At 32.8% G+C, this 23,145-nt stretch overlaps 2 protein-coding genes across 2 annotated transcripts in view; one reads left to right on the plus strand and one right to left on the minus strand.

Moving 5' to 3' along the window:
• The window catches only part of LOC115875541 (ecdysone-inducible protein E75), a 324,280-nt gene that overhangs the window by 90,682 nt on the left and 210,453 nt on the right, over positions 1 to 23,145 (plus strand). The window lies entirely within an intron of this gene.
• Positions 1,646 to 6,632, minus strand: LOC115875540. Its single transcript, XM_030891033.1, has 5 exons — positions 4,870 to 6,632; positions 4,586 to 4,816; positions 4,432 to 4,506; positions 3,636 to 4,364; positions 1,646 to 3,579 (listed from the first exon to the last, which is right to left on the minus strand). The coding sequence occupies exons 1-5, from the start codon at positions 4,964 to 4,966 to the stop codon at positions 2,300 to 2,302; spliced, it is 2,412 nt and encodes an 803-aa protein (XP_030746893.1). The 5' UTR covers positions 4,967 to 6,632; the 3' UTR covers positions 1,646 to 2,299.

Below are 23,145 nucleotides of genomic sequence, written 5' to 3' on the forward strand. Positions count from 1 at the left end.
TGGGTCGATGAATTAGGGGAACCCGGCCGAATGCATGCATGAGTAGGTAGTTTAATACAAGTCAGTGACGTCCGAAAAAGGTACACACATTCTATGTAAATTCCAAATGTTTGTTTTATATTTACAAATACAGATGTTATTTATTAAAAATCTACAATATAAAAGAATAAAAGATATCAAAGATCAATACATACATATTTAATTCAGAAAATATGTATTTTTGAATGATTTTTTGGAAAAAAAATTGTGTGACGTTTCATTCAGAACCTCGCAATTAGTGGAATAAATAAGTAGTTTCAATTACACTTTATAATTAAAAATTCAATATAAATTAATAGAATAGCCTAGAAACAGCTTGAGTTAGTCAGGTGTATATGTTAGGCACAATACTCGAATTTGGATAATGCCCGAAAAAAATGCACAGAACTAGTTTTGAGCAAAAAATATTTCCCAAACCCGAAATTGTACATTTAAACGGGTATCGCGCATTACAAAATAGTCAAAACTAGTAAATTGCGCAAAACTAGTTTGGTGCATTTCAAAATGTCCAATACTAGTTTTGCTTGTCCTATTTGATCAATAACGCCCTAACACAAAGGATGGATTGTTTATGAATGTGTTTGATTCAAATATGATTAAACTGGCAATAAAATACATAAAAAATAATTATTCATAAATATTTTATAAATAGATAAACGATCGAACTTCCTGGTTGAGAGGTAAATACTCTAACCACAGGACCATATACGCTCCTGTCAATTTATTAATCTAATGTACTTAGTACTTATCATTCAACTTATAAAATATAAAAATTAAAATAACGGAACCCTAAGAATGGTTGTAACCTAATAGCACAGATAACACATAATCTTATTATGTGTTATATGTGCCAATAGATAAAATATAAACAAAAAAAACAAACCTTTATGGCGTTTATGGCCTGTAGCTATATGTGCCCCAATTAAAAAAGCCTCTTTTATTTTTCTTTTAGAGGCTATCGCTTCTTTCATTATAATTTTTTAATTCAATCTAATAAAAATAAATATATTGGTCATGCATCTGTAGATGTTAGTAATGTATGGCAATCGCTTCTTTGATTTTAAAGAACATAACATAAATAAACATAACATACGTAAAATTTAAAAATAATCATACAGAAAGTTTCGGCTTTTTGGTTTTACCTTATTAAGTAATTGTTATCAGGTAGTAATTGTTAATTTTGAAGTTTAACTTAATATAATGTCATTTTAACAGAACGTCAACGATTTCTTTGTAGACGTATCTGTTTTAAAAAGTAAAGCAAGTTCTCGAATAGTTCAATTTAAATATTTTAAATAGTTTTTTTTCTTGATTCTTTATATTTTTTTGCTTCCGACGACGGAAAGAGAAAACTTTCCGAAACGTTAAGCATTTTTTTCTTTGTTAGGCAAATTTTTATAACTGTAAACACAACTTCTGACAAGCAACGTCCGTTCAGGTTTAACGCAGAAGTGTTTACCAAAAATAACTATAAATTTTATTTTGTAGATTTTTCTTGCAGTGCAGTGGCGAAAAACCCATAAAGGATTTTTTTTGGATAGATGAATCCGCCACATAGGTATAGACATTTTTTAAAAAATATGATGTTAATTAAAATTAATACTGCCGTCCTAACGAAAAACGCAGTAACTCGAAAAAGTAAGTTTTGGGGAAAATAGGTTTTACTGTTTGTTCACTGTTTGTTGCTTTTTTATAAGACTTTTTGAAAAATTTGAATAGAGTTGGAAAATATAGATTATTTTTGACTTTTTTGAATATTTTTTGTGCATATATAGTCATTTTGACTAATAATAATTTACGATAATGCATTTTAGCCTAGCATCGTAACCACCATAACTTCATAATTACTAGTAAGAAATGCAGTAAGTACCGCATTGTTGCCATTTTACTGCATTTATCACTAGTATTCTTTGATATGCCGCCGTACTAATATATGAAAAGAGGACCTAACTTTACGTATTAATTTTGCGAAACCATACCCCAATAATATTTATTTTAAGTAATAAGCTGATTTTTTGGTACCTATAATAACGAAAAATATAATTTTTGGGCAAAAGGGACAGGTTTAATAAAAAATGTAGCCATTGAATTGGGAGTGTTTATTTGAAAATCTATACATTAAATACATAGTTAAAAACAAGGGTGAAATTGGACTCCCTAAGCGAACCGTGACAACCAAATTTTTTTAAACAATAACATAATTGAATAAAATACAGGTAAGTATAAGTATAGAAAAATATATAAAAATACTTTCAAAAAACTATTCAAAGGAACTATTTAAATCATTGACATTGTCATCAACGTCAATGTTATACCAAAACTGCCGCCTCCCTTCTGCCATGAGGGGGCACAATTTATTAATTATGCCCTCTTTCTTATTTTTATTAATGCCCCTGGCTTTAGTGCAAGGCAGTGGTTTTGGGATCCCATCTCGTTCTGGTTTAGCCTTTAAAAATGATAAAGTTTTAGGATCTTCTAAATTATAATTATCGAAGTAAGTTAAATATTGTTTGCCTCGTTCCGCCAAGATCATAGTTATATCTGTCATGTATGGACGAGGCTGCATTTTTTTAATTTTGACCTGGGAGGTCTGATCAATCCAGTTAAAGAAATTATTAATTCTCATTTCAAGAACCGTGACTTTTCCGGAATTAGCCGCCTGTACTGCATCACTAAAGTCTTTAAAGTCGCTTAAGGTGCCCTTATACTTCATCGACAGTTCTACCTGGTGATGAAAACTGTCGGCACTCATGTAAGTATGCCCTGGTTCGAAATATTTTACCCATATTTTTTCTGCTTGTATTTCTGAACTGTTTATTATATATACAAGAAAAGAAAAAAATGTCCAATTTTTATTTTGGGCTGAACAGTTGTCCAGCCACAATGTAATGATTCTGCTGTCACGGTTTTCCAGAAAAAAGGAGTAGAATGTGCTAATGATATCTTCTTTTTTCCGGCCAGCAATACCCTCATGCCAAATGCAAGCTATGGGTTTTAAGCCACATTTCTTTCCAACTGGTACAAAGGACTCATTGAAAACAATAATTCGCGGGGTAAATAGAGCAATTTTATATTGATCTAACCTTGGAAGCATAATAACCTTTTGCAAATCTGCGGAATAGCAGACCTCCAAATTGTTATTATGATCCATTTTGGCATCGTTCCTATACATATTTCTGGATTCCTCCGCTTTTTTTATGTGTTTGGTATAGGTCTTACAGATGTCACAATCAGGATCAATATTTTCTTTTGAGTGGCAATGGTTTTCAAATATTGCACAACATTCACACTCCTCATGTCCCAGTTTAGTGAACGAAATATTTTTAGCCTTTACGGCTACTCTATACAACTCGTAGGAACAATAAAAGGTAGGGTGTTTAGTTAAAAAGTCTTTATACATTAACGTAATCGACACATCACTTGGTAGATACCTTTTATTTGGAGCATGCTCCCTTCGATAATGGGACACTGATGGGTGAAAGCTCTCAATATGTGCTTCTATAACATCCTTATTAAATTTTCTTGTTTTAGGATATTTTCCTAAAACAAAAATAAATAATTTAGTAAATGCATATGATTATTTTCCTTGTAAATACCTCTCATGTCAGAAGAAACAGATATGTGATTGTCACTTTTGCTGATAGCTTGTAAAATAAATCTATCATTTTTTTCGTGGTAGCCTAAAGTGGTTAAAAAAAACGTTTTACAAATTTTGATTCTTCTCCCAGTTTCATCCTGAAAATAATATGTAATGCTGCGGCACCTTTTGGAGTTTTCAGTATTATTTAGCTCAGTTTGCTCTGTATTGCTTAGGATAAATTTTTTTCTGTCTGTAAAATTCAGTGATTGATAGTTTTTATTTAGTTCAATCCTCCTATTTTCTGGAATATGAAGGTTGCATTTTTTTGGACAATTTTTACATGGGGGTTTTAAATTAAACTTTTCTTTTGCTTTTTCTTTTTTTTGTTTTAAACGTTCTTTTAAAGAAATGTTGTATTTTTTTCTCTTACGTATTTCACCCTTCTTAGTAAGAGTAGGATTTTCGTTAGTACCTGGTGGGTCTCTTTCTAATTGAGGATTTTCAGTTCTTGGGGGAATAATCTGAATATCGTGAATAACAATTTTTGAAGAATTTTCAGGAGATATTTGCGGGGGCTCATTTTCTAAATTATTTAAAACACTTTCGTCAAAAATACTGCTTCTAAATGAAAACTCTAATAAACCCTCATCGGCCTTTAGGTCATCAGTCAAAATAAAATCATTGATGGCGCTAATATCTATTTCTTTATCACTAGGTATTATTGGATGCTCATGAGAAACATTTTCTGCAAAAAGTACACAACTTAATACTATTACCCTTATTTAATTATTAAAAAAAGTTGTAAAACTTACCATCTACGGGTCCTAATGGTGTGTGATTCCTATCCTTTAATTTCAAATCAGTTTCAATAAAATCAGATGTTTGATCTAAAAATAGTTAATAAAACGCATTTTCTTAAGTTACAAAAAACTGAACCGCCATAAATTTAGTTAGATAAAGACACACCTTTATTATTAGTGGTTAAAGGTGGAATAGTATCGTCAGCAACTTGATGGAAAATTTCATCTTTATCATATCGATTATTATCAACAACTTTGTCATTAATTTTTTCTTCACAAGTTACACTACTAGAGTTATCATTAAGGAATAATGCCACATTTTCCTTATTGGCCAAATTTATTTCGGGGTAGTTGTAGGATAGTTCGGCTTTTTGAAAGTCTAATTTCGCTTGTTTTCCTGTAAAAATATCATTAAAATACGAGTTACTAACTACCAAAACCTTGACTAACCACCACCAGTTACACCACCAACACCACTTTTTTTACCAGATTCACTACGGATATTCTCCATAGATTCACCTGTTTTTCGTTTACATGCAATGGACATTAATAATTTAGTTCTTGAACTTATCTAAAAATACAGTTAAAACATTTATTCAGTATTTAAACAATATTAAAAAAACCAGCTCAGCGCCTGGGACTTTTGGGAGATACAGAGAGTAAAGTAAAAAGAAAAAATTAAAAATCAAAAACTAGACCGAAATTTTTGGGCTATGTTAATGATGATAGCTTCAAATAAGGCGAAACATTTTTATAAATTTTCTTATTAATACTTGCTCCTAAATACACAGGGTGTTAATTAAGTATGTACCATGAAAGGGTTTTCTACTACCGTGTGTAAAGTACTCACTTTACGCACTAAAAACAGTGTATAAAGTAGCACTTTTTCGCACTAGTGCATAAAATAAGTATTTTACACACTAGTGCGTAAAGCAGTCTGCCAAAAAATTGCATCAGCAAAAATTTGACACCTGACGCACTGGTTTTTAGTTCGTTACTTTACGCACTTACTAGTGTGTAAAGTAAATTTACTTTACGCCACTACGGTGTAAAGTTAACGACTTATTTTCTTTATTTAATGAATTTTCGGGAAAAAATTGAGGGTATAAGAAAAAATATTGTATGAAACACGTGTGGAAAGTTCTTTTTTTAAAATGAAAAACAATCCCATTCGTAAAAAAAGTATCACTTAACACAATTGATACATAAATAACGATTTTATATTTTTAACGAATTAAAATGTAGTTTTTCTTTTAAAACTCTGAAAACCTAGCATGTTTATAGGATTTTTTTTCGTAAAATATTTTTTAAAAAATCGTCTGGTAAATTTATTGCACGTACCTAACTAACGGCCGTAAATTTTCTACTAATAAATTGAAATAAATCCACAGACTTACCTTGCTATCCATTATGACGACAAAACCACAAAAACACACAATTTTTAATTATATTTTTTACTATTTGATAACCCGGTAATAATATTATATTATTTATAATACTAAATTAATAATTATTATTTAAACACCTTCGCACCTTCGCATCAGCTAAAAGCTCAAATCGATCTGTTCATTCTTACAATAAATATGCTGTTTCAGTGTATTTTCTGTCCTTTATACATTAATAAGTTTAAACAGAGACAGAAATACGATTCATCAACAGTAATCTTGCAAATGAAATAGGTTAGAAAACCGTTAAAGCTTACGCGGGAAAAGTTACTGCACTTTTCCTTAGCAAAGTGTGACGTATCGCGTCACTAATACAAGGGTATAGGCGTAAGTTATTTGTGAATACTGCATTGTGATTGGATAATCCATCGTACTGCGTTTTTTGTTAGTAATAGATGATGTTTTTGACTCCTTGTACATGTATAAATTATAGCAAAGTTTGTTGTACTGCGTTATTCATTAGGATTTCTAAGTTACTGCAGTTTACCTTAAAATAAAGTGATTTTTTTAATGGAGATCCAAAGCAGTTACACAGTATATTTTTAAATACTGCATTTCTCGCTAGGATAAGTGCTTACTGCGTTTTTAACTAGTAATATGATGCTTTAAGCGAGTTACTGCAAACTTTTTTTTCAAATTTTGAAAAAACCAAATTTTTTTTGGAAAAACTGAGTTGGTAGAAAGATAGAGAATATGTTCAAGAATACGAATTCACCAAAATCTCAAAATCGAAAAAAATCGAGTTACTGCGTTCTTCATTAGGACGGCAGAATAATAACTATCTATCAAAGAATGAAATCGAAATTATATTACCATAAAAACGCTTTTTGATTTTTAGGACTTCTGGAAAAATTCAACCATATTTTATTTTTTTTTTAATTTTCTCTAAAACGGGATTAAGCATTTTAGAACAAGCATAAATGTTTGTGAAGAATGCATTTTTCTCAAAATGTCAATCATTTGGTCTTGCAAAGACAATTCGGAAACATACTTTATGACAATTTTTAATAAATAATACAATATGATCGAAAAAAAACGGCGTCAGGGATGGCTATGAAAGTCGCAAATGAAGGTCGCTGTCATTTTACATGTAAAATTATATGTAGAATGCATCGATGTACATTTTTAAGCCAATTGTACGTCCTTTTTTTTATCATACGGTATCTATATATAGGGATCGATACGATAGACATTGTCATCGATTGTCATTTCATAGACTACTCTGATACTCTGATGCCGTTTAGTTCGATCTTGTTGTATATTTTGTTATTTAGAACCTTTGATTAAAAAGACTATATACAGGGTGTCCTGTGGATGTGCATTAGAAGTTTCTAGAGTACTACAATATCTAGATCGGAGATTTTTTGGGGAAGATTCACTGTTTACTCTGAGCTTTGCAGACGTTCAGGTCGTAATTGCGCAGGACTCTTTCGATCTGGAGTTCATGACTAAGAGGCTTTACCAAGAATATAACAAATGGGGACTTCAGGTTAGTCTAAAAAAGACAGAATACTTAGCTGTCAATTCCAACGCTTGTTTTGAAGTCTTCATAGATGATAACGTCCAGATTCAACAAGTAGACAAATTTAAATACCTGGGTGCTACTATCAACAACGAGGGTTTGGGCAAAGAAGAAATACAAACCCGAATTCAGAAGAGCAAACAAATTATTGGTTGTCTTAACAGCCTCTGGTGGGACCGAAACTTGTCTGCAACAACTAAAAAGAGACCTGGACGAACATTGCTGGAGTCAGTTCTTTGCAATGGTTCAGAGCTATGGACTCTGAGTGCAGATACGAAGCGCAAAATCCAAGTTGTTGAAATGGACTATCTTAGAAGAAGCGCAGGTATATCTAGGATGGAAAAAAAGACAAACATCGAGGTCAGGCGTATCATGAATGCATCGGAGGAAACAGTGCTAGATCGAAACGAAAAATCCAGCTTAAAGTGGTTTGGACATGTTCTGCGTATGACGGAGAACAGGTGGCCAAGAAAACTTTTTCAATGGCCTCAACAGGGTAGAAGAAAGAGAGGCAGACCTAGAAAATCCTGGAAAGGAACGGTTGAGGAAGCAATGGAAGCTCGTAACCTAGAAGCTGATGACGCACTAAATCGAGACGTGTGGCGTAGGTTTAGTCTCCATAGGCGTAGGGTAATGGGAAGGCAGCAATAGGCTGTAGTTGGAAAAAGTATCAAATACTTACACCAAATCCCGTTTAGGTATATACAATATAAATTTTTTGCACATCATTAGATATCACTAAAATACGAGATATATTTTTATAAATACACTTTATAAAGTTTTAGGGAGCGGTATTTATAATATACGAAATTCAAATAATTAGTTTTTTGACAGAAGGAAATAATGTCAAAGGAAGCCAGATAAAATCAATAAAAATTTACGCTTTAAAACTAAACGCATTTTACTCCTTTCTTATTTTTTTTATTAAAAATCTTATGGTATATTATTTTGTTCTTCAACATCTGTCATATTTCTAGAACTCTGTTTCTTTTGTTGTTTTTTTTTCGCGGTTTCTATACATTATAGCCCTATTCTGCTCTTGCTCCCTTCTTCTCACACTGAGGTCAAGGCTCTTTCTTGAACCCGGAAACGCCGGTAACGCGTGCATCTCTATGGCAACGGAAGTGACCTTGGGCTTACTGGATTTCCTATAAATATATATTTTGTTAGATCCAAATATTTACGCAAAACGTTTATTACATAAGAATATTAAATCCTATTAATTACAAGATTAAATATTATTCTGTAATTATAAAAACATATTTTATTTTTTTAATAATACAATTTTCTGGAAAAAATGAAAATATAATGTTTTATTGTTTCAAGAAAAGAAGCATCTATATTTTTAGAGTGAAAATAAATATTTTCTATAATTCTACCATAATTTAGAAGTTACAGTTTTTATTATAATTGTTGAAACAATTTTGACAAATAAATAAAATTTTATAGTTTCAATTCCAGACCTTTTTGACTATATTTAATAACACAGTAATAATAATATTTACTTAAATTTTAACATCATGTTATTTAGATTTAAAAATTGTTTCATCATTATGTCAAGAAAGTAAGTTTTATTTTTATATAACCGTCAAAAAAATATTTTTAGTATGATATTATTTATTTAATATTAAAATTGTTATTATTTTTTAAATAAATATTAGTAAATATTTTACGAATTATGTGTCACTATGTAATGCGATCAATACTGGTTTGGACTGTATTGCAGTTTCCATTTTATCCTCCGCTTTCGTGACGAAGAAAGTTGGCGCTTTTACCGCTAGATGGCCACACTGGAAATAAATCGACTGTTCTTGTCCCCTTTTTCATAAAGTTTTAAAGAGAAAAAAAGTTGATATTGGAATAAGAATACATTTTTTTACATGACAAGTGTATTTTAGTAGTAAACTTTATGCAGTATTTTGAATGCAAAGATAAGTTATTAAAAATATAAAATTTTAAATTCAACGTATGGTAATTAGGTAGGTAAACGTATGTATGTAATTTGTATTCTGTTATAAATAGCTAGTTATATTTTATTTTAAAGGGTGACCCAGAGAATACGTACATTAAAGAAATGCTAACTTCATGTTAAAAAATGGAAACAGACGCCACCTGGTGTCGCCTGGCAGTACTAGCTAAATTGAGGGGAATTGTAGGGGCGGGGCTTAAAAGAGGGGAAATTTAAAAAAAATATTTTTATAAGTATCACTGACTTATTGTTTAAAGTTAATAAACATATTTTTATTACTTTAATATAATTTAATGTATTAAAAAAATATGTCTATTAACTTTACACAGCAAATCAATGATATTATTAAAGACTTATTATTTTCAAAGAAAATTCATAGTAAATAAATTACACATTAGTAAACAATATCATTTATTTTTTAGAGCTGCAATTTATATATATAATATATATTATAAATATATATATATATATATATATATATATATATATATATATATATATATATATATATATATATATATATATATATATATATATATATATATATATTTTTTTAACAATGAAAAGAATATCCTGAACCTGAAAAAAGAAAGATGATCAATTAATGACTTAAATTAGTTCAAAATACATTTTGCAAATAACTAGTGAATTGGAAAGATAAACATACTATTAAAAAAAGACATTTTAGTAGTATGTTATCATCTATTTACTGATAATACATTACATAAGTATATAATAAGTAAATAACATGCATAAGGCACTACGATACAACTACCTGTATCATGATAACACACTAATATGACAAAAAATATATGCTAATTTAAATGATCTAATGAAACACTATCTAGCCTCAATGCATGCCATTCCAAAAGCAAAAAAAACTGTTATACCAAATAAATATAAGCTGAATAAAACATAAACCAAGCCAACGTGCATAAACAACCAAAAAATGCATCAAAAAATACTTTTATCAGATCATACCCTTGGATATATTATGTATTTTATATATCGCACATCCTGTTCAAAGTTTACTAACTCGAAATAGAGAATATAGAGAACATTGTCAGAGAAGTAAAAGAAAATTTAACTTAAGGCAATATGCTCCTTTTTGCATATTAACGGCCAAATAATATAATGTTGATTTAATAAAATTTTACTGGCATCCTTCTAAGGTATAAATCAGATTAAAAGCGACATTGTTTTTTTAATAATTGTTTGTTTTGTAAACATTTTTGAAGACAATACAGTTTTGAACGGGCTGTGATATAAACAAGGATCTTACTATTACTTGAGGTTAGAAAGTATTTAAATAATATAAAACATAATCAAAAATCATTTTTTCATCATAAATTATAGAGGTACTTACGTGTTTTGATATTATTATCAAGAAATAATACGTTTAGTTAAACAGGGTACGCTGCCAGGCAAGTTCTATCGGCGGGTCTTTGCAAAAGTTGAAATCTAAAAATACAAAAATACGTTTACATCTTAGTTGTATTTACGAATAAAGTATTTGTGTGTAATTTCTGACTTACCAGTTAACTGAATAATCGCATTAAATACATCCAAATGGTAATTTAATATTATAAAAAAGCAAAATTGTTTTAAATCACTTGCCAGGACAGCCCGGCCAGCTTCTTTGTTGACAAAATGGCCGCGGTATCATGATTTAAGCAATGTGAGTGACAAAGAAAGCCAATGCCTGGCAGATGTTGCTTTCTTTGTCGTTGGTCCTGGCACGTTTAAATTTGACTGTTGCCTGTTTTCCCATACAAGTGACACCCCCGTGGGGTGACCTAATTTTTTACCAAAAAAATAGGGCGATGGTACCCAGTAAAAATTAAGTATCTTCATATAACAGTACATATACAAAAAATAGGTATGGACAGATAACATAGTGTATTATATGCATAGATAAAAGAAAATAATCTACTATTAAGATAGATATGAAACTTAATAGTAAAATTTTGGGTCAAAGCGCCCCTCCGTGTTTTTAGTGGAGACTACGTTTAACCCAGCGCCTTCGCCTTTTCTGCTGTAAATATTTTTTATGTTTATATTTGAATTCAAAGGATTTATTTTTAAAGTCACACTGATATATTAGTATATCAGAGTAATTTTAATATAACATAAGAATATATATATTTTACAATTTATTTTTTATTTATTTTACAGAATTTCATGTAAATGATCGTAAGTCGGCTGGCTGTCTAATGAATAGACCGAGATTTATAGATTTTAAAGCGAACGAAAAAATCAAACAACGAATACATACCGTCTTTGAAACACGTACATTTTTGCAGTTTTGTTAGTTTCTTTGCAAGATGCAACATAACAAGAAAACACCATTTTTACAGTTAATAAATAATAAAACTATTTCTGACTATGATATTTAAAATTTAGATAGATAGAAAATTAAAAAACAAACGAGTATTTGCAAACGCAGGCCCAAATTCAATAAAAATCAAAATTTTCCTGCGAAAATCAGGCTTTTTTCACTGAAAAGGTATTTTTTGATTTGTCAGCCATCATTGTCAAGTTGACAATATACAGGGTGTTTTCGAATTAGTCTAAAAAAATTATGGTGTGATTCCTCATGTGTTCTTAAAACAATTTTTATATAACCATTGGGTCTAAAGTACTTCCTTTCTGATCTACAGGGTGTTAAAAATTAAAAAAAAAATAGATTTTTTTGTTTAACATAAATGGTACACCACTGCTTTTTTAAAGAAAATATATTTTTTTCTTGACTGGCCATCCTTTTTCAACAAAATTGATCTTTTGCGTTTTTCTTGTTCATCAAACGGTTGTCGAGAAAAAAATAAATATACTTATTAAGAGCGCGCCTTAATTCGTTTTCTAACGATTTTATATTTTTTAGATTAATTAGGAAACACCCTGTATATGCATATCACAGGCAACCAATAAACTAGCAACCTCTAAAAATGATTTTTCCTACCACTAGCGACATACCGTGTTTTTAGTGTGTACTAAATTATTTTATCAAAATTTCACCATATAAGTTTCCAGGCAATGATTATATGTGATATATGACGTTTTTGGAGCTGCCTTGCTTTCGGTTTGCATGAAAAACTTGGCACCTCCTGGAGTTTGCCTGGTTTGGTAAGCAAACTTTGTTAAAATGGAGCTGGTCATTGTAGCCACCCTTTCAATTTATATCGATAGATAATGTTGAGGATAGTGTATAACTGAAAAATTTGGACAAAAATTTCATATTCATTAGAAGATTTCACATCAGAATTATCACTTCTAAATTTTTAAAGTAACTTGACGCCGTTTTTTTTCAGTCATACTGTAAATATCACTATCTTAGAGTAGGTAGTTCATATTACAAAATATCTAATATATGTATTGTCTTTAATTGCAGGTAAGCAGATTTAGACCTACAATGTTGGGACATTGTTAATGGAATCTTGGAGTAAAATATTTTGCTAACTATGGTTGAAAATGTTTAAACGACACGAAATATCGGTAAGTAATATTTTTCAAATATTTTTTTTGCTAAATACGAAAAAAAACAAGGTTTGCCGCATATAGAGGGTGTCCCCTAAGTGTGAAACTTATTTCACACATTTATTGCACTTATGCAATTATTTTAAGGGGTGGGTAGATTTCGATAAAAGAAACATATTTTTTCTTTATTGTTTTTCAAATAAGTCCAAAATAACGGAGTTATTTTACCTTGAAAATTTCCAAAAAAAAAATGATTTTTTGCTTTGGATCTTTTCTGGATTTTCTTTCTTGTAAATTTTATCTAATAATCTATGTTGCCATTTTATCATGAAATTATGTTTTTTTAACTAAAATCTAAAAAAAAATTCTAAATTTTTTTTTTAAAATTCTAATTTTCGCGAAAAAATTCGCGAAAAAAACCTCATAGGCGTGTTTCTGGAGTTGAACTATACTACCAGTTAAAATACCTGCGCTAATTTCTGGGACACCCTGTATAAAAAGGTTTTTCTACAGCACATTCATATCCACCCTGTGGACTTGGTATGTAAATCTTTGTACCTACTAGATATTCTCCTATCTTATGTAACAAAGTAACAAGAACTCCATTAGTGGAAACTTAATGAAATAGAAGTGTTTATGCTGTCGTGTGGAGTTTATATACATCTTTATTTTTAAGAAAATATTTATTATGGATATAAAATTTATTAGCGATATTAACAATTATAAATCTTTTAATGTTTGAACAACGTTACAAAACTTTACATACTAAAAAATACTTATAATAATGAGACCATTCTATATTTATTAGTGATGATCGAAACTGGTCTTGGTCTTTCCGTTATCTGCTATCGTTACTTGTATCTGCTGCCGTTATTTGCCGCGATCTTGGTCTTGGTCTTGCTTTTTGTGCAAGACCGATCATGTAAGACTGAAGCAAGACCAAGACTAGCATACAAGACTTGCGGTCTTGCATTTTTTTACATTTTTATTTACATCTTATTTTTCATAGATAATCGGTGGAAATGTCACTTTTATTTAGGTTTTTTGGATATTTTCTGAACTAACGTCGATATTTGGATAAAAAAATAGTATTTGGATATTTTATTACTCGATAAATTCGTGCCTTTAGTAAAATGTATTAGAAAAGGACAAGACTTGCAGCAAGATCAGAACCAAGACTACTATTAGACTGTAAGACCAAGACCAAAGAAGTATTGGCCTTGGTCTTGAATTTCTTCATCACTACTATTTATAGATCTTAAGAATTTATTAAAAATTCTACTATTATATTATTATATTATTCCCAATTGCACACGATTTCACATTATTTTACTGATGGAATGGACCTGGAGAAATTATTCTCACTATAATTTCTGTCAATTGAATTTTGTAAATGAACTGTAAATTTTGTAATACTTAGTAAAATAAAATGTTCTGTCATGTATATAAAAAACAAAAATCAATTAAATCAATTTAGCAAACAAGTGCAGCAGCATAATATTGTTCTTTGCATTTTTTGCCCGATTAATTATTTGAAACTGTATCAAAACATTAATCAAATTAGTCTTAGTAGCTTATTTTATTTCATTCCACTAAAACCAGAAATTTCACACGGTTTTTCTTAATCGCACCGCTGGCCCACAATTTCTGTCAGGTGAAACTGCATAAAAAATAACGAGATTATTAAGAGAGATGCTTCACACTTTCGACTAATCGTTTTCACTTTCTTCTCGTTCGAATAAGAAAATGGAAAGTGCGATTGCTGTCGGAATAATTATAAAATCGCATGACTGATTTACATTCTGTTTGTTTTGTTATTCAATAGTTCTTAATTTGAGAGAAATTATCCTAGGGGGTCATCGACGCAGCTTAAAACCTATTTTATTGTGTTAATTTTTATAAAGGCTGTACTTAAACTGCCGTTAAACGGTAGCTTACTAAAATGCCGTTAATAGGTATGACGTCGTTGATGTGACGCACTTGACGGCTTTATGAAATATAGGAATTTTATAAGGGCTAACCAACGCTATCCACCCCACCAAATAACCAACTTAACCAACGCAACTAACCTCGACACTGATAAAAAATATAAAAAACAAACATAAATTAGTAAAAATCAACCAACCTTTACCAAATAACCAACTAACCAATGAATTAACACCCTCCAAATAACCACGCTAACCAACCCGCCAAATAACTAAACCAATCCAACCAAAAAGTGTGAAACCAATGCAATAAGATCACGCTATAAGCAAAAAAAATATAAAAAAGTCTTGGTGGGCGTGAGATTAGAACCACAGACCATCCGCTTACGAAGCGATAGCCTCAGCCACTGACCCACAGGTGCTCTTGCAAAAAAGTTTAAGGCTAGGCATTACTTTCCGCCGACATGAACGACGTCACAATATCTATTAAAGGCATTTTAGTAGGCTACCGTTTAACGGCTGTTTAAGTACATCGTTTTATAAATACGCTTTTACATTTTAACCGCTGCACAACCACGAGAACAAGCAGGCTTTAGAAGCTGCTTCAGCATGATTGATCATATGCATACACTAAGAGAAATTATCATCCGAACAAAATAATAGGAATAAAACAATCCCAGAGTTCCCAACGGGCAAAGGAGTACGACCAGGAGACGCGATATCTCCAAAGCTGTTTACAGAAACACTAGAAGAAATCTTCAATCAACTGGACTGGACCAATAAAGGATTAAAAATAGATGGAGAATATCTTAACCATCTAAGATTCGCTGATGACATAGGACTAATTGACAATAGTCCTGAAGAACTACAAGCACAAATTAACGAACTAATACAGCCAACAATCAGCAATAAAGGTGGTCTCAAAATGGCTTTAGCAAAAACTAAAGTATTGTACAACGAACTAGTAGACAGAAAAGGCATTCTAATAAATAACACAACTCTGGAAATAGTAGAAGAAAATATATATTTGGGACAACTAATATCAAATGGATCCATTTGGCATGGGTAGCATTTGGAAATCTGAGCGATATTTTCAAGGATAAAAAGGTGCCCATCAACCTAAAGAAAAAGGCTTACGCCATCTGCATTCTACCTGTGCTTACGTATGGCTTAGACTATGGCAATTACCCGAAAAACAGCAGAAAAACTACGAGTAGCACAAAGAGCCATGGAAAGAATCATGTTAGGAGTCACCATTAGGGAATAAATACCGAACACCCACATATGTACGTCAAAAAACAAAACTAATAGATGCTGTTAAAAGAGTGGCAAGTCTGAAGTGGCAATTGATAGGACATGTGGCAAGACAGGATCCAGATCAGTGGCCCCAAAAAGTTATTCTATTGAGACCTGTGGAACAACAAGAAGTGTGGGCCGACCAAAAAAGAGATGGGTCGATGACGTCAGAACAGTGGCAGGAAGACAATGGATAAGATATAGTTGATAACATTTTCAACTACAATTTGTACAAATTGAAATTAAGATGTATTATTGTGATTTTGTTTCCCCCTATACACTCGTACAACTTTGTAGAGGAAAGCCTAAAAATACATAAAAAACATCATTTAATTTTTGAAAAACAACAATCTCTTGAATTTTTTGATACTACTTTTATGATACTATTAATTTTCACCCTGTACAGGGTGGCTTTAATTCGGCGCTCATTATTGGGATTTTGGAAACCGTAAGAGATACAGGATCGGTTAAATGGAGGCAAAGTTGCGCAATTTGATGCTCAATAAAATGCCGTATTGCATTTTTTTTATATTTTTTGTATAAAATATTCTGGTGATGGAATTTTCTCTACGAAACGTCGGCAAATATCAAGGTGACTATATATAGTGTTTTAAGAGTGATGAAAGGGTGTAATTAAATTGAAAAAAAAATCAGGTCCGTATTTAAAAAAATTAAGTTGATGATAGTCGCCAGAAGCCGAAACGTCAGAGTCAATATTTAATCACACGGATTTATAGAGCAGAAAAAGTGGCCATGAAAATGTGTTTTTCATTTTAAGTTATCTTAACAAATAAAACCAGGAAACAATAGAAAACAAAATTGAAAATTCCGTTTTTTTTCGCATATGTTCGGAAGTATTCGGAATTTTTCAAAATGCAATACGGCATTTTATTGAGCATCAAATTGCGCAACTTTGCCTCCATTTAACCGATCCTGTATCTCTTACGGTTTCCGAAATCCCAATGATGAGCGTCGAATTCGAGCCACCCTGTACATAGGCTATTGCACTCAATTTCAAACTTATGGAAATATAAAAGTTATTTATATCTCGTTCGAATATCTCAGCCAATCATGATATTGCTTTTAAAGTATCTAGAGCGTTACCGAGTGTTACTTTTAATTTCAGGTTATGTATGTCCCCGGTGATAAATCGATCCGCTTTTAGCGCCACGTAAAAAATAGGCATGGGAGCCGACTTTCTTAATAACCTGCGCAACTTATACTTTGTTAGGTGTATGCAAATCAATATACAAATAAAAACAACGATCCATTTGATAGTTCACTCAGTATTACGTAGGTCTATTAATAAAAAGTTAACTAGCGTGTACCCGCGACTTTGTTCACGTCGAATTAATCATTTGTAATGGTGATGATAAAGCAAGAATTTCCATTAACATACAAACTTGATAAAATTTTCTCACACTTATGTCAGCATAAGCAAAAACAATCGAGAAACCCCTCCTTATCGAACCTCTACACCCCACAGTCAATCCGTTTGCCAAAAATCAGCTTTAAACGTCAAGCCGTTTAAGCAAAATCGTGATTATTACTCAATGGTCATATTTTATGAAACAACCTGTATCAAGCGCTTTAAGCAGGATCGTGATTAATCAATGACCATATTTTTCGAAACACCCTGTATATATTTTTAAAAAATCTTAAAATATGTAAAAAAACAAAATAAAATATACGTGTTTAGGCGTTTTTTCGGAAACTTGACCGTTTTTTAAATAAAAAATATTGTAGTATTTGAGGGGTTGTTTCACCCCCTTGGAACTAGAATTTCGAGAAATCCCTTCTTATCGAACCTCTACACCCTAGAATCAACCCGTATGCCAAAATTGAGCTTCTTACGTTGAGTGGTTTGAGCAGGATCGTGATTAATGAGTGAGTCAGTCACTTAAGGATTTTATATATTAGTATAGATTTGTGTAAAATACGGTTTAGCAGTCATTATATACAAGGCATTCTTGTTCATAAAGTTCTTCGATCATGTTGTAGTTTCCTATAAAGAGGAGAATTTGTTTAATTTTCTGTCTTTTATAAATTTATATCTACAATAAATTGATTCTTTTCTGGTAGTTTTAGGCTTTTGATTATCTAGATCTTAAGATCTTAAAATTATAGCGTGGTACCCACGAGGAATTAAGAGACCTGGAAGAAGACCGAACCTGAGATGGGACCATGATATTAGGAAATTAGCAGGGATAACTTGGGCTTGCATAGCCAACGCCAACAATAAACAACAATTGGCCCAAATACAAAAAGAATATCTAAATATGTGAGGAAGGCTACACTATAATTGGAAATGGTCGAAAAGGCTAAACATGATGATGAATCGTCTTTGTATATTTATTTCTATGTCATTATTTCATGTTTAAGTTTTTCAAAGACATTTGAACTATTCTTCACGAAGGGAAATGCATTTTTGCTGTTGGAACTAATTCTGAAGACAGTTATTCCACTCGGATGTTAGTACCTTCAAAATTGTGTTTTGGAAGGCGCTGACTGCATCTTCTAGGGGACTGAAACCTTTGACCACACAGTTTATTCTTAATTTTTGGAAAAGTAAAAAAAATGTTAGGACTTAGGTCGGAACTGTATGGTGGAAGGTCCAATAATTCGATGTTTTCTTGCTTTAATAACTGAATTATTGTTTCTCGAGCTGTATGGGAACTTGCATTGTCTTGGTGGAGGAACGCTCGTCGTTGAGGGTTGGTTTTTCAAAGTTCAGCGATTACTTCCGGCAAACAAATATATATGTGCCAATCAGCACTAACAGTTCCTTGATCTTGCAGAAGAGCTGAAGGAACTGTTGCTACATGTTTTTGAGACAAATCTCACCACTATCTTTTTGAAAACACTTCGAGAACGGATAACTTTCGTCGGTTTTAGTTTATCTCGGAACACCCAAACTGCCTAGCCACTCGTGCTAGCGAAACGTTAGGAAGCAATTCTAACCGACGACGGCCTAATAACCCGAAAAACCAAAATTCTTCAAACGATGGCCGCGAAAGCCTAAACTACTACTTTATACCTAGGCTGTTGGATTAACCAACATATCGATCCTTCATGCGAAATCAGATGTCGTATAGAACAAGCAAGAAATACATTTCAGAAGTCGCTGCTCTCAAATAGTTCAGTAAACATCAAAATACGGGAGAAGTGTACAAAGTGTTATGTGCCTGGTCGATTCTTTTGTCAGACACTTAATAGAGAAACGATAAATAAAATCGAAGAATTTGAAATGTGGACATAGAAGAATGCTTGGAATATCTTGGACCGCCAGAACCAGAAATGAAGAAGTCCTTCGAAGAATGGAGCACGAAAGACTACTTCTGAATATTATCAAGCGACGAAAACTTGAATACCTTGGCCATACAACCAGAGGACCTCGATATGATTTTTCCCGACTGATCCTTAACGGAAAAATCGAAGGAAAGAAGTGGATTGGGCGCGCAAGAGGCTTTCGTGGTTGAGGAACTTGCGGCAATGGACAGGCTTGAGCGCGGATGAATTATTGCTCCGTGTAACGCAAGATCGAGAGCGATACAGAGATATTGTTAACATTGTTAACATGGCAGTCGTCAACGTTCACTAGGAACGTGACATTTGAAGAAGAAGAGTAAATCCAGGATTCATTACCACTGACAATACTGTATATATTTTTTGAATTTCCTGCATTAAACCAGTGTAGAGTTTTTTTAACACCAATTTTGTCTAATTGCTTTTTGTTCTTTTACCTCAGCAGCTCTCAATACTCAACATGATGCTTCAATTATACGATATGTGACATGACTGACATGTCGATCTTCTTGGATCAGCTTACGTACAGCATCGACGTTTTTCTGGGTGACTGCCGTTGTTGATGGATCTGTTCTTGGATCGTCGCTAAGACTAATCCGTCCATGTTTAAATTCTCCATATGAACGACAAATTGTCGACTGATGCGGTGCTTCATTGCCGGAAACAAAAACCAACTCGGCGAGGTATTCTTGTTGACACAATTGTCTTCGAAAATGGGAAAAAATTATTGGGCAAAAATTTTCTCGGCTTAATTCCATTTTTCGACTGTAACTTGTCAACTTTAAAAATTTATTTTAGGTACAACTTTAAAAAACGAAGCGTTCTAGAACTTTAGCGTTAAGTTAACTAAAGATGACAGTTTATTTTGACAGGCCCATACTAGGCAAAATATAAAAGACAATTCTCGTATAATTCAGCATACTTGTCACACGCTTATATGACGGTATATTTATGCTGGTAACTTTGGTTGGGTAACTTTAAATTGAACTGGTACTCATTCCATAACATTGCTATAAAAATCGGAGAAGAACTACTGGGAATATGTAGCGGAATTCAATTACCTCGGCAGTTTGATTTCGGAAAATGCAAATATCGACTCTGAAATTCAGCATAGAATTAGGAGCGCCTCAAGAGCATTTTAGAAATTAAAATCAGGGTTTTCTACAATCATGACTTGAGTACAAAAACGAAACTTACAGTGTACCAAGCAATAATAATCCCCACCATGTTATATGGACACCTTAGACAACTTTTAAGAATCAAATGGTACCACAATGTCTTAAACGTATCAGTCCTTGAAAAAGCTAGCTGCGTGAGCACTGAAGTCACGATTACTAAATCCCGCTTAAGATGGGCTGGCCACGTATGCAGGATGCAAGAAAACCGCCCACCGAAATCTCGACTTTACGGTGTGCTTGTAGAGGGTAAGAGGAAACCAGGTGGACAATTCAAAAGATACAAGGATATTTTCCATGAAAACTTAAAGGGGATAAGCATGCAGAATCAGTGGGAGTAGAAAAGTAGCGCACAATAGAACGCAATGGAGAACAATTGTAAACTCAGTTAACAATGACAACCAAAAAGTAAAGAGACAACAAGGTAATGAGACTTTTGAATGTCCGGAGTGCGGAAGAGAGATAACATCACGTATCGGGCGTTTCAGTCACAGAAAAGCTCATGAAAGAAAACGCCTTACGTAACCATCTTTTGATGCTTGATGCGTGTCAAATACTCGTCAGCGAGTAATGACAGTAAGTAGTAGTAAAATTCATTCCTCGCTCTGAGGAAACAGTGATGTCAGAAATCGCTCCCCAAAGCGAACTGCATTGCTTAACCGTCATCGTTCGTCGTCCACCTAGTTAGTTTTTTATTGTTTATTTTTGGTCGGGGCGCGGATTGGTGTCGACGACCTCGCGCGCGCTCGCAAATTAGTGACAAAACACCAATTCTCCGGAGCTCTCTAAATTTATTTTACACTGTCACTTTTGTTTCAGTTTGAACTCGCAATCGTCCGCCGTTTCGCTCCTTCTCGTACTCGCTATTTAAGACGATAAAAATGTCGTTTTTTAATGCCTGAAAACTGTAACGTAGAGATGAGCTCCTATATCGATTTGATGATAATATCGATATCGATGGATTAATGTGATAATGAATAATGCAGAATTTGTAGGTACATAATCAACAATGATTCAAATAGTTGGCAATACTGTGTTAAACGATTTTAGGATTGGTGATTGGTACTGATGTTAAAACAAATTATCTATCAAACATTTTTCTCCGCCCTTCTTGTCAGATGTCTTGCCCATTTCCACTTGAAGGATTTGATTTTGTTGATGACATATATTACCTGGGTCTTTTGTCGTAAGTGGCATTCTAATAGATTTGAATATGATTGAGTTTCTTCCGTAAGTACTCCATGCTAACTTCATTCCTCTGTTGATTTCTGGTAGTGATCCCGAGCTGTGTATTAGTTGTCCCAAATATATATTCTTTTATTATTTTCAGTGTTGTGTTATTTATTAGAATATCTTTTCTGTCTACTAGTTCGTTGTACATTATTTTAGTTTTTTCTAAATTCATTTTGACCTACTTTATTCCTGGCTGTATTTAGTTCGTTAGTTTGTGCTTGTAGTTCTTCAGGAACTAGGACTATGTCATCAGCGAATCTTAGATGGTTAAGATATTCTCCATCTCTTTTTAATCCACTCTATTCTTTTATGGTCTTTCTTGATTATTTCCAGCATATTACGTTACATTGAGCGTTGTGCGACTTATAATTTCCTTATAATGTCCGTTTTAAGTGTCCAGGTTTCGAATGCATAGGTCATGACTGGTAGTAGATATTGGTCGATTATTTTTTGCTTTAGATAAAGTGGCATTCTAGATTTTTTTTGAATATGATTAAGTTTCTTCCATAAGTACTCCATGATAACTTAATTCCTCTGTTGATTTCTTGTAGTAAAGATCCCGATCTGTGTATTGGTTGTCCTAAATATGCCTTCTACTATATAAGAAACATCACCATGCAATCAGTGAGAGCGTGAACTGTGATGTACTGCCGAGAAGCACTGTCCTGGCTGCGTCAAGCCGGGGCCATTCTGCGCTGGGTGCCAGGGTACAGCAATGTGGTGGAAAACCAAGAAGCGGACAGATTCGCCAAACAGTGGACCATGGGAGAAGTCTTGGCAGATGACCCACCACTTGTGACGATCAACAAACTGAAGGAAGCTATAGAAATTACCATCAAGGCCCAGCAGCAAGAAACGTGACAACACTGTGAGGACTGCGCTACAGCTCGAAGTCTGTGGCCAGTGGTAGACAGCAAAAAGACAAAACAACTACTAGAGCACAAAAAGAACCTAGTACGCATAATAAATTGTAGAAGTCTGGAAACTGCCTCACGGGGGTGGAAGATTTCCAACGACTACTGCAGGAAATGCGGAGAGAAAGAAGAAATCATAGAGCATCTGCTGTGCCACTGTCCCGCACTGGAATATCGACCCTTTAAAACTTTAGGGCAAGGTTCTTTGGAGGAAATAGTAGAAGCCAACATTAGCGACATCGAGAACTTTGCAAAGAGCAGGAAGTGGTTTAACGCAAAGAAAGAATGAACGGAAGGTTTGGTACAATAATAACAGGGGTATCGGAATGGGCTCAAGGCCTCCGAATGAGGGATCAAACAGGATCCCAAGTCCCAGCAATCTAACCTAACCTATATACAGTATTGATCCAGTATTATCCTGTGTTAGTAAATTACTCATTAAAACGGCTTTAATCCCTAAACGTCAG

Source organism: Sitophilus oryzae, unplaced genomic scaffold, assembly GCF_002938485.1.
Source record: "Sitophilus oryzae breed Bouriz unplaced genomic scaffold, Soryzae_2.0 scaffold_1389_pilon_pilon, whole genome shotgun sequence".
In the NCBI taxonomy this organism is placed as follows: domain Eukaryota; kingdom Metazoa; phylum Arthropoda; class Insecta; order Coleoptera; family Curculionidae; genus Sitophilus; species Sitophilus oryzae.